Genomic DNA, 13,832 nt, shown 5'->3' with positions numbered 1-13,832 from the left:
CCCTGTTTAAAAAAATAATCTTATGAGTCCGTTGAGGCAAATTACCCACTTGGATACTTGCTCTAAACAACTAGAGGATTCACATACAACACATGACTTCATGAAAATGGATTTGTAGCAATGATATCTCAAAGGTGGAAGTGTTGGAAAATGATCAAGCTTCCACAAATCTAGCAGCACTTTTTTTTTTTTCCCCCACAAGTCAAGTGAAGTTCTTATCTGCTTCTACTGCATTAGATATATTGTAAGCATTACTAAAACCAATATATTTTTGTAATCTTCAGAGTTCCCCACCAAAGACTTTTATTCTAGTGAGAAGACAGATGATATTTATTTGGCATGAGTAGTTCATCATAATTTCACCCTCTTCAGGGAGCACTTGCCCTATCCTCCACATGTGTACTTAGAGTTAATATTTTTATGCTACTTAGAATACATAGTTTTTTCTGATCTAAGTCTTAGATTTTTAAGAAACATGCTTCATTCCCAATTTTGCATGGCTGTATTTTGCTAACTGAGGTCTAAGATAATAGATATTCCCTTTCACATCACTGCATAAGGATAATAAATCATCCTTTTTCTGCCAGGTCTACAAATGATTCAAAAATCCAAGATGTGCTCTCTTTGCACTAAGGGAGACTATCTGGACTCTCTTTGTTTTTATAATTTTTTTTTCCCATGGAATTTTTTTTCTGAAAAGTTTACTACTTCCAGGAATTTTGCGTTGGCTGAAGTGTACATTTTGCATGATTAGTGTGCGTGATTATTTGTCCCACTTTAGTTTGATATCAAAATAAACCATAAAATATGTTTATTCAAACGGACAAAATTAACACTGAGGGAGTTCCAAAGTGTTCAGAACACATCTCTGAGTATGCATTATATACAGGAATAAAGGAATGAAATATTCAAATTTTGGCTAGGGAGAGTGAAAGGTTAGGAAAACCCACTCCAAACTGTAATTACTGAATGACTGACACACAGAAGAGTTGAGATGTATTCTCCCATTGGAATCCCTGCAAAGTTTTTCTGAAGTTTTTTCCCATCATCACTCCATACACTTTTTCAGAGCCTTAACCACTGCTATTTATAGACAGGCCGTGATATACCTACCTAACTTTTCTCAAACCTTCCAATCCTGCCTTTGAATGTCTACACAACACTGCCAAACCCAGATTCCACAAGGGAATTCCACTCTGCTTCATCAGCTATAAAGGGAGATGGTGTGACTCACCAGAATACTGAAGTCCATGCTGCAGATGTCTGCTAGTAGTATAGAGTGAATGATAGTACCTCCTTTTTAACACCATGGTAGAATACATTTTCTTCTCATTTAAGGATAAGGTATCAATACTCTTCCAAAAATATTCCTGTATCTACACAGAATGTGTTTGGGGGAAAGGGATTTTTTTTTTTTTTTAATGTCTAGAGAACTGTGCAAACATCTATCAAGATTTCTAATTTTTGAATGGTGATTTCATGGTTTGCTTTGACAGACAAAAGAGACCACGACACTAAGTGGATGATGATGCACTGTGACGTGCAGGGAAAATGACTCATCGCAGCCTTCTACAACTGTGTCTCTCCATAAGCAGTCTGGAATTAATGAAATTGCATAACAGTTGCATCGTGTAACTGCAAAGGTAAGCCTTCTAAATGAAGCAAACAATTTTTAAAATTGACAGCAGTGCTCTAATTTCATTCAATTTTAGTACGATTTGAAAGGTTAAAAAAAATACTAAAGCCATACATGCTTGTAATTATACCCTGAATAGTACTTCACATTTAGTTCATTTGGGGTAAAATGTCTAAGCTGCAGGAGAGATTTTAAAGGCTTTTTCTTTTTCATGAATATAATACAGGGAGTAGAAAAGGTCAGGTAAAATACTGGCCCCCACTGCAGACTCTCAATGAAGAATGATTTAGTGTCCAGCACCAACTATCAGATTTTAAATCCTATGCTACTGCAACCAGCAGGCATTTTCAATGTGCCCTTAGTCTTCTTTGGAGCAAGAGGAGTCCTGCCTCACAAAGAGCGGACCACTGGTCTTGTTTCATTCCCCTAATGTACTCCTCCTCCTAAAGAGTTTAATCCACTCCAGTTCTCCCTGTGAAAGTAAAGGCCTAGATGGTCCAAACACAATAGCAATTGCTGCACCCTACAAATAACAATTTTTCGCTTTTTTTTTCTTGTTCTTGGATCATCTTATATTATCTTAGGTTTTTTTTTTTTTTGGTAATGCATTTCATGTTTTCCTACTGTTGTAGTTTTATTCTTGGTATTTTGTAGTGGTTCTTCCTATATCCTGGATTATATTTTTTTCCTTTTATCCTCATGTAGTGCTGCTTTAGATTCTATACGCTCCCAGTCAGTATTATCATCCCTCATCATTTGTGGTTCCATCTCTACTCACTGGAACTTTCCCCCATATCTTTCTGTGCTCACTCTTTCCTCGGTGGTAGCTTTTTTCCTCCCTTCTCTTACAACTGTGGTCCATCTCTTTTTTTTTTTTTTTTTAAATTTTATTTTACTTTATAGCATGTATGTTTTCACTGGGTGTTACAGCATGTTTTTGTGTTCACTGCAAAAACAGTAAGAAGGATAAAGGACAAAGTAAACTACTTCTATTAAAATCATATTCTAGAAATACTATCATTTGCTTCTTCCTTCCTTCTCATTCTGTAGTTGGCTTGAGTCAAGCTGGATAAACTTGAAACTAAATTAATAAAGCACCAAACAAGTTTCATGATATCATATTTAGATAATTATTTTAAATAAACCTGTTGTACTGATTTCTGGCTACAGGAATGTAAATGAAGGTAATAATGAGGAACAATGTACAGCTTTACTCTATGTTCTTTCACTTTGCCATTTTGCTTTTAATTTGGCTGAAATCGATTGAAGTTTAATGAATCTTTAGCAGAGATATCTAAAGAGAAATTAGCAAAAAAGGAAACTTTATTGGAAAGAGATTAGTAGATTTAGGATATGATGACTTCAAATGGTAATGGGAGGCATGTGGGCCTCCTTTCCTCAGGCACTTTAAATCTGACTCAGTTGAGCAGCTTAGACCAGCAAGAGACAAGTGGGTGCAGTATAAAAAGATAGTGATGTTCCCAAAAGGCCACACAAGTCTACATGAGCTGAAGATAATACACACTATCAGGTTCTTAGGGAGCCGAGATGCAACTAAACTGGTTTGGACATGGAACTCCATAGGATCTCAAAATGCAGAGAACTAGTGCAGTACATTTTCAGCATATTTGACGTAAAACTCTTTTCTTCTCAGTGCTCACACAATCATTTGTCCAGAGCCTTGCAAGCAAGAGACATTACTTGATGGAAAAATTCTATTTCTGTCATTTTGACTGATAACCACCAAGTGATGAAGACTTCCAAGGTGTTATTTTTCTTCACTTCTTTAGAAAATAAAGGTTTCCCCTCTCTGAATGACTGAGATTTTTAAGTAATCTACAATTCAAGTTATTTAACTGAAAAAAAAGATTACAGACAAATGATACTATTAAGCTTGTTCCAGACAGTTTGCTACTGCAAAATGAAAATAATTTCAAGCAGATCTGACAAGAGAAAAAGTCCCTTGAATAGGTTCTTAAGCACTATTTAATCAGAAACACTCCAAGCGAGAACAGAGACTTCCTGGGATGTGGTATGTGTACGCATGCAATCTGGTAATCTAGGACAAAAGAACTGATCCTTTGGAGTGATGGGTCTCCTGTGCACCAAACTGGACGGAAGGACTGCACGCACAGGAATAGATGATGAAATTTGCTGAGTATGTCCATCTTCTTGTTTGTGTCAAACTCCCCAATCAATTTAACAACAATAAAAAAAGAAGAAAAATCAAATTACAATGTTAAAAGCAGAACTTAACATTTTTAATTTTTCCCTAGGAAGAACTAAGTAAGGCATGTATGTGATAGCTTGGATGCAATATGGAAAGTCGCCCTTGTCACAAATACAACTTGTAATCAAAGGTATTATTTCTGTATTACCCCAATGACATTGCTTGCCATTAATTTACTTGTTATTAAGATATCCTGTCCTTTACCTTACGGAAATAAAAAATGCACATTTCCCCAGAAAAAAAAAGTTAAAAAAGCCCGGACAAACCCTTTACTTGCTCCTTAAGCAAAACACCAATCCAATCCTAAAGTTCTTTAGTTTGTATGAATTGAGAGTTTTATTTTGATCATTTCTACTGGGGACCCCTAAAATAGTCATATTGGTTTAGAAAGTGGCTGATAACAAGTACACTGAAATTAAAGGAAGAGGAATGGAGTTATACTTTAGTTGTGAAAGCCTCAGAGACTACAAAAGGAAGCTGCAGAACTACAATAAAATTGCAAAGAGAGTTTAAACCCACTCCTAGGCTGGACTGGCAGCCAGAGTGATGCATCCTGCAGCGAAGAGTAGACCTCCACAAGTGCCCTTTGCTGGGCAACGCTTTATATTTCATCTGTAAACATCGAATTCTTAAGAAATACAGAAAATACATTTTTGTTGCTTTGCTGATACACACAAAGTTCTCACAAGGCACAATGATTTTCCCTAGGGAAGAAACAGATGTTAAAACTTGCATAAATCCTAACTAAAGTATTTGTTATATATATATAAATATAAGAATATGTTATAGAAATAAAATTATATATGGATATATACGAACACCCCCCTGGCATATAATTTTCAAACATTTATCCTCAAAGCCTAAGTTTTGAGGGAAAAAAAGCTAAGCTGAAAATAGGCTGTCCAGCAACAGGTGTTTTTGAGGTGCATAAACCTAGATGCTCTTAAACTCTTTACACACACAGAGGAAAATGAAATGTGGAAGTCTTATTAGACTTCTCTATTAAGTCCCAAATTACTACTTTTTCTACCTTGCTGTTAAGTCAGCCATTTTATGTTTTCATCCAAACACATTTTAGGCAAGCAAACAAGCAATGTCAGAAATCAGGAGCCTCTCCTTTAAAGATGATCAGCTATAAAGCACACACATACTAACACAACATATAATCAACATTATGAATGGAGAAAACATCATTCTAGCATTTTCACATATATAGCTTGATATAAAAGGTAGAAGCAACTGTATTTCTGCATACTCACTAGTTTTGCACTGACAAATGCGGCAACCATTTTGGTCCAGTTTGAAGCTATAGATACAGTCTTTTTCAGTCAAAGTGCAGTTCACCAAAATCTCACAGGTGGGTGGACCAATTGTGATATATGTTGGTTCTGACGGTAAGAAAAAATAAATAAATTTGAGATTACTTAAGTATTTTAATTATAAAGAAGAGAATAATTTTTAATTAACTTTGCTTCTGATTAATGAATATTCTTGCTAATTTTGAAACAATTCAAGAACCAGACTTTGTTTTGAAATAATATACACTCATCACAAACAGTATAAAGCTGCATACAATTTTTGAAATATTGAAACAGGAAAAAAAATACATTTCTTTGTTCACTATGAAATCAGCTTTACTGCATATGCAGTTTAAAACTGAATGTAAAATACTTATTTTCCCCACCTTTCTCCAAAACTATTTCATCAAAACTTTGTGCAGATTTTTTTTACTTTAGAAACCGAACAGAGCTTCCTCCAAAGCTCAGTTGATTGATAATACCAAGCTGCAAATCCAACCACGTGACTCAGCAGATCAAATCTTTCTCTGTATGAATAAGTTCACTTCGACTGAAACTTAAAGCAGAAGAGACTCTGAATACCAAAAGATACACTGTGTGTGAAAGATCTCTGGAAACCTTTTAACATGTCTATTCATTGAAAACATCACTTTTTACAGTATACTTCGCAGTACCAGATTATACTTTTTGAAGTTGAGGATATTATTGCCAATTATTAGGTATTTATTAACAGTACAATACTTACCTTTGGACACCATTTAAATATGTTGGAGTATGAAATTTGTTTTTTTAAATATAGTAGCCAGAAATATTAATGTGTTTTAGTATACAACGTTTTTAGAATAAAATGATATCCAAAGACTTATGAAAATAACAAGGAATCTCCACACTACCACCAGAAAACAGGTACAGAAGGAATGAAACAAGTATCTTTTCCTGAATGACTTTTTGCTCTATGAGACTAGTCTATCTTGTGTTCTTCATAGAACTCCAGTACTTGAGAACCAATGAATTTATAGTTATGAGCATTATTAACATTATACAAAGCAATCAGGAAACACAAATCGCATGACTTGAACTGTGAGCTTTTGTTTCATGGTTTCAATTGTTTGAGTTTATCCTGTTCCTCCATTTCAAGAAATGAAGACTTAAAGGAAATTAAATTTTTTTAAAAAAATCAATACATGTATAGATAAATTGTGGAAACATGGAAAAAAGGGTATATTAACCATCAGGGCAATAAGTCATAATATGTTTTAGACAGTATACACATTTTCATGGACTGGAGGTGACCACATCTTGCCATCTCTCCTCCTCAAATTGAGTACATCGAAAGGCAGATTTTGCCATCCCTAAAGGCAGCTAGTTTTTACTCTCAGACTGAGGGCAAAACACTACTCAACATTGATTAACTTGTTAGAAGTATACACTGTTAACCAAAATACAAATTTCTGTGCCTACTGGCTCCACGTCCAGCAGGCAGCTTTTGCATCCATGCCTTCCAGTCAAGTGAAAATTATCCTATTATGAGAATGAGCTCTTCTGCTTTCACTGTCTTTCACAATTTTCAGCATTCATAGCTTCTCCCCAGCCCTACTCTTGCCTTCACAACAGTTTATACAGTGGATGAACATTTTTAATCCTTTTTAAATTAGGTCAGCTAAGTACAGAGTTTGGAGGGAAAAGCTGCATGAAAGACACTACAGTGAAGTCAGACGACTTCAAAATCATCTCAGAGGTTCAGATTCCTCACTTTGCTGAAAGTTTCAAAGTAATATTCAAATTCTGTTGCTCATGTAATTTTTGTAGGAAATGTAGCTACATACACTTTATATGTATATAAAACAAAGCTGTTGGTGGTCAAATACAAGCTGGAAATTTGTATAATGGCACCTGTGTCTCTGTAGACCCCTCAAATCTCTTCTAATTTAAATTAAAACTTTTCCAGATTTTTTTTCTAAGAGTTTAATATAGATTACCAGGTTGGAGGTCAAAGGAGAAATTTTATAAATTTCTGTGAATTTTTCATTTCACAGCTCTGGTTCTGCACATGTAGTATGGAAGAGTAACCATCATGAGCCATGTATTTTAGAAACCATGGATTCTCAAACTAGAATTCTTTTAATCTCAGTAAACTCTTTGTATTTGTTTTCAAGTTCATTCAGTAAACTATCTGATTAAATCATATTCACATCTAATAATTAATGTCTGCAACTTCAACAAACCATTAGTTTAGGAATCAAGAACATATTGGTATATATCAATAATATGATATATTCCAGAAACTCCATTAATTAATCCTGTCTGTTTATGACTCAAAGTATATAAACTAGCTTTGCAAATAAACTGTTTTTTAACATCTACTGCCTATTCTAAAAACTTCCTTTCCTACCTTACCATTCTCTAACCAAAATATCATAAACAGGCAAAAGACCAGAATACAAGAGTTACCCTGAAGGTACATTCAGGTTAATGGACAGCCCGAACCCTACACTTCAAATGACAAAAAAGCCACAATAATGCTTATACTCACTGGTAGTTAAAACCACTACAAATCATATCAATCATTAATGTTACCCAAAGCAAAGTTCACAGACAGTAACATGAGCTAGAGAACTGAAGAAGACTGTAGCTTTACCATCTGAGTGCAGAACAGTTAGGTAAAATATGTAGTTAAAAAACCCACAAAAACTCACTGAGAGCTGATATGCATATTAGTATTAATTGATCCACTTGGGTGTAAAGTAAACCTAGAGAGAAACAGGATTGTGTTTCACTCCCCATCACTGAAGTTCATCCCACAAGATAACTTCTCTTTAATTGCAGGTATCATTAAATATGTAGCAAAAAAAACAGAGAATATTTATAATATATTTTTCATGGTGACTTTTCAAACCTATACTTCTGTGTTTTGATGCTCTTGTGTCTTGGACACGCCAACACAACAATTTTTTGCCCCTGTGAAACATCTAGTAATGTGGTATTTCTTACAACAGACAAAATTAAACTGTTGTTATATTATTTTTGAAAGGTTTTTGTTAGTCCTCTATTCACTGTGTTTTATTATTCTGTTACCTCTCACTTTTGTGTCAGCTCTCAGCATCCTCAGTGTTTCCAGACAAGCTTACAAATCTGTTTTTTCTCCCTCCTGTCCTAAAGGTACACCCTGAGATACAGTAATTTTATATGCATGCCTGCTTCTCAATGAGCTGCAAGTAGAGGACAAAAGAAATAATTTCATTCCCTACCCCCACATGTGCAAAAATGCAGCCAGAAAAAAAAAAAAAAAATCAGCCCTTTTCACTTCACTAGACAAGACTCAACAAATAAAGCCAGCTCTGCTCTGCCAGGCTTCTGACTATTTGAATAGGCAAGCAGTAGCTAAGCTTGAAAAAGCATGTACCAGCGCATGATCTGAGCTAGGCTTTCACTGCTGCTCTTGGTAGAAACGGCAGAAGAAAGATCCAGCGCACAAATGCACAGACAATGGGTGGGAAAAATGGGTGCTGTTTCTGTCTGTGTGCTTTACCAACAATAAAACTATATCGTAGAAAGAAAGAGAGAAGAAGAAAATAAAGAGAAGGGGATTGAAGAGAGTCTGGATGAAGACAATGGATTTTTTTAATAGAGCACAGATTTTGCTGATGTCAAGTGCTTTAAATGCAGACTTCTATTAGAACATCTTGCTTCCATATACTCTCTCTGAGCCTGATACTTTCCATGATGAATTATAGTGCAGAGGATTATTAATTTGCCTGCTGTGACATTGATTAAAATCTTTGAATTTTTTTTTTTTTTTTTTAAACACACATACTGCCTTTACTTAAAAACAACTTCAAAAATTTTGAAATCCACAGTGAATATTTCAGCCACTGGTGGACCATCAGTCTGACTGATCCACTGAAAAATACTATGCTATGTGATCAAATCCCTGAATTCATTCATCCCAGCTTGAAATCAAACTGTGCATTTAAGGGGAAAGAAGGAAAGATGTTGACATCCAAGTAATTCCTGGAGCTGGCTTTGGGCTTTGTCCTTACAGAGCCTACGTTAGCAATACCAACACAAAAACTAGATGTCAAGGTGGAGTAAGATCATATTTTCACTGGTATTTTACTACCCAGGATACTTTTGTAATATGAACAAAACCAATCCCCCGGCCCCTCTTTTCTGCTATTTTCTGATCTTTGAGACCTCCTACTTTTCCTATGAGTGATGTGACAAGGCTTGTATTACAAAGAACAGAAATTTTCTTCTGTTAAAGTGAAATAATATATATACACACACACATGCAAGAACACAGGATGGTTGATCTGGTCTAGTACTGTGCCTCATATACAGGTTTTTATCGTTGGATGAATAGTGAGGTCTTAAGATAATGCTCAACTAAAGTATTCAGAAACGTAGAGAAACTGATGCATCCATGTTTCAGTGAGACCAGGGGAAAAAGTTTCTCAGGATTAGAATTTTATTATACACACAGTTTGATCAATTAAAGTTATCAAAAAGAGAAAGAAAACTAAAATTCACTATTGATTGCTGAAGCTCTGAAAACGAAAACAAATCAAAACCAACAAAAAAACAGAGACAATTTACTGCAATCTTGTTGACTTCTACTGTTCACTGAAGATTTAATTTTTCTTCTAACTCTGGAGATTTCATTTACATAATTCTTTAGTTAATTTTGAAGAGAACTAAGAAGAAAAATCCTCCCTAAGGCTGGTACCAGAATGAAAAATTACACCCATCTTCCTATCATACCCTTAGTTGTTTTGAACTCTGGCCACTGAATTCATATCAGAAAACAAAGAGGGATTCCACTTAACTGTTCTGCAAAGCCACATGTATTACGAGAGCACCAATTGCTCAGTTTTGGTTTGTGTGCAGGACAAAAGGGACCTGTATTAGCAGGAGCAGAGCCTGCAGGTGCAGGGAAGTGATGCTTCCTCTCTGCTTAGCACTTGCAAACCCACAGCTGGAGCAGTGTCCAACTTCGGGCTCATCGGTAGAAGAGAGACACTGACACACCTGACTGAGTACAGCACAAGGCCACCAAGGTGGTCAGGGGCTGGAGCAGGTGGCATACGAGGAGAGGCTGAGAGACCAGGGCTTGTTCAGCCTGGAGAAGGAGGGTGAGGGGATCGTCCTACTGCTATCACTACCTAATGGGAGGGTACAAAGACAACAAGGCCTGGCTCATCTTGGAGGTGCTACAGGCTAGGATGAGAGGCAATGAAGACAAGCATGAACACAGGAAATTACAACTTGATAAAAGTTGTTTTATTCTTGCTTTTAAACCACATGGGTGCTCAAACTATTGGAGAGTCCTAGAGAGGTTGTGGGACCTCCATCCTTCAAAACACTCAGAACTTAACTGGTGCAAGGCCCTGAGGTCCTGGTGTCACTGGACCTGCTTTGAGCAGAAGGTAGGACTAGCAAATTTCTGTAGTCCTTTCCAACTTGCACAACTCCATCAATTTCACTTTCACATAAATTCATTTCCACTGAAAGCAGCAATATCCTTGATGGATCCTAATCAGGGAACCGAAATCCAAAGATAAACATTTCAATTTCTGACGATTTCTGTATGCTTTTGCCAAGTACTGATTACCTTCCTTCCACAATAAAAGTACATGGTTGTCTAACACCATCTCTCTGAAATCTACTTAATGACTTAAAGAGTAGCTTTTTATTCAAGAAGCAAAATTTCTTCCAGGCAGTTATAACAGTAATTCTCTCTGAAGTGTTGTTTAGTGACAGCCACAACCATCTTTAATCAGTCTCATTTTTTGTCCTCCTTTAAGTTAATACATTACCCATGCTACACCTCTTGGCAAGGTATTTTTATTATTATTACGTGAAAACCACTTAAAACAAGCTCTTTGCTTCATTTGGAATGCAATATTTTAACTCAAAATGGGTTTTGCTTCACACCTTCAGTAATACCATGTGAAGGAAATACCTACTCCAGGCTTTTACAAAACTGGTTTTAAGTAGGGAAGTAAGCATTTTAAGTTTTTTCTTCTGTGCATTGTTAAACATGAATTTAAAAGTAAATAGGGAACTTCTATTGCTGCTTCTAATTGACTGTTAGAAATCTGGACTATTGTGTATCTTAACCCAAAAGTACTAGAAATGTAAGGGGATGGGTATTTTACACTACTCAATCATTCCAGTTTTCAATTCCTCTTGTAAATGTTGCCCTGTCAATACAGAAGGGAAAAAAAGCTTTCCCTATTATAAAAAATGACTGTGTTTTTCCTTGCGATGGAAGGATGACAAAAGTATGCAAACACCTGGGTTCAGTTACTTTGATTCAAGCACAATGCTTACTCCAGATAAGCAGAGACAGAAGGTCTGACTTCACCTCCTCATCGGTGCTCCCAGAGCAGCTCTATTCTGTATTAGTCTACACTTATATGCTTGAAACCTAGTGAGTCCTACCAACATTTGCTGTAAAGTGTCCCAGATATATCACAATATTATTTGCAAATGTCATGATAACAAACTACAACAAAGTGTGGGTTGACAGCAGTCCATGTATATATATTCAACAAAAACTGGTAAACAGAGGACATTTTGGTCCCCAAATCTAAAAGCATGCTTTTCTTGCCTTGTTGGACTTCTAGGTATAAATTTATCTGTATTCCTATAAAACCAGCATTTCCAGCCAGCTAGACACAAGAGGTTTCAATCTGCATCATAGAAACACATTTCTTCACAAAAATATAAAATTGTAAGCTCTATAGATATATCACTATATAGAGGTTGAAAATTATCATTTGAGATCCCTTTTTAAATACCCAAACCGCCATGGATTTCATCAATTCCACTGTAAGACTGCAAACTACTGCACAAGTACCTATTGTTTACAAGGAATTTAGGAGCACGGGCCTTAAAAATTCATTGCCAAGTGAACAATTTTTACATTAATAGACATTAAAAAAAAGTCCCTGGAACCCAACAAAATACCTTTCTGTATTTTATTTGTATTTATTCAGTACTTGTATATTGACTATTACTGGCATGTTCAAAAACAATTTCCCATGTTTGTTTTCATAGTTGCTATTTAACACAAATACAGCATATTCTAATCAAGATATTTTGAGGAATTATTTGGAGAATATTGCTCATGCAACTGGAAGATAAAGTTACCAGTGATTTCTTCCCATGTATAAGAAAAAAAAACTGAAAAAATTGCATTAAAAAGCATGCAAAAAAGCATTTGTACTTTTGAAAGACTAAATTACAACCAAGATAATTTCAACATACAAGTTTGTACCAACACACCAAGCTAACTGTTCTGCAGCACAGTGAAGCCACCAGGCCTAAAAATAATCCTAAACTTAAATGTGAAGACTATGTAGTCATAACTGTAGAATGAGAAGTAGGATTGTATGCTTCACTGCTCAGTGCTACAACTCCCTAACTCCTCTTTCATATTCCCATCTTGTTAATGTGAACCAGTGTGTAGTTTAACTAAAGACAGTCAGACACAGTAGATAAATTCCTTGTGCATATTATTAAAAAGGCTGGAACACAAAAACACATTTTCAGTGTATAGCACAGGGAAGCTTTATATTCACCTGTGAGCACCACTATGTATGTTATCCCCCCCTTTAGACCAGCAGTGTTGATCACAAAAAACATCCTTTTGTGTTTTGGGAAAACAAATAAAATAATTCCAGATTCTGCCCATTGATAATTCTAATGCTTTTAACAATAATTATGGGGTTTTTCTGTTTTGTTGTGTGGGGTTTTTTTTAGGAGGGACAACAATAAGAAACTTTGCATAAAGGTCTTATTGTGCTCAGCTATAAATTAAAAAAAATAGCTCTCTGAAGTTTATATATTTGATTTACAATGATTTTTAACCCCAGAGAGAACTCCTCATATGAAATAGTGCTGTTAGATTCTGCAGTAATTGGTCTTGGGATATTTGGAGAAAGTATTAACCATGTACAAAGAATAAACTCAACAGAAGAGGATTCTAGAAAGCTTAACATCTCATCGGGAGTATGAAATGAAAACCTCTTCTGGGGGAGGAAGGAAAAATGAGTCAAAATCATGTTCTGCACATGGAGAAAGACTTCTAACATCAGTAATAAAGAACATGCCTGTGTTTGGGGAAAGTGAAATAGCTCCCTCTTCTGTAGTATTTTATAACACAAACTACCTCTGAAAGGATTAAGATGTTCTGATCTTACAAAACCAGCACCAACTGACTTAAAGAAATATAGCATCAGTGCATTCAAGCATTTACTATAAAAATTAAGAAGGAAAAAAAAAAAGTGAACAGTAGTCTAACTTTTCACCTAATGCTTTACATGATAACTGGCTAAAAATTGGTCCGGAAGGGTGTGCTGCTCAACAGCCTTTCATTTGAGCCTGCATACTTGTTTGAATTTTGTCTGCTGTCCAAAAAAGTTAACTGCAGCCTACTAAGCAGCAGCATGTGTGTTTACTTAAGCTTCCTGTAAAAACATTCATATCATTCCAAGAGTGACTACATGTTTTCCATCCTCATAGTTTGCATTCCAGTCTTCCCCGCCCCTCTAGTTGACTACATGAAAAATATCAGTCCAAAGTCCTGGGCAAGAGAATTTCCTTCCTGGGTTTGAAATATCTAATGCCTCACAGGAATTTTTTTCCCAGCATTTAGCTATCT

The 13,832-nt window shown here is 35.7% G+C and overlaps 1 protein-coding gene across 3 annotated transcripts in view; it reads right to left on the bottom strand.

The window, feature by feature from the left end:
• The window catches only part of CRIM1 (cysteine rich transmembrane BMP regulator 1), a 199,757-nt gene that overhangs the window by 38,229 nt on the left and 147,696 nt on the right, over positions 1-13,832 (bottom strand). For all 3 annotated transcript variants that reach the window (XM_074863314.1, XM_074863315.1, XM_074863316.1), the window contains one exon: positions 5,126-5,254. In XM_074863314.1, the coding sequence (XP_074719415.1) occupies positions 5,126-5,254 (129 nt within the window). The remainder of the gene's footprint in view (positions 1-5,125; positions 5,255-13,832) is intronic.

Source organism: Strix uralensis, chromosome 3, assembly GCF_047716275.1.
Source record: "Strix uralensis isolate ZFMK-TIS-50842 chromosome 3, bStrUra1, whole genome shotgun sequence".
Taxonomy (NCBI): Eukaryota; Metazoa; Chordata; class Aves; order Strigiformes; family Strigidae; genus Strix; species Strix uralensis.
The sequence above is the reverse complement of the archived record's forward strand: the minus strand, read 5'-3'. Positions and strand labels throughout refer to the sequence as shown.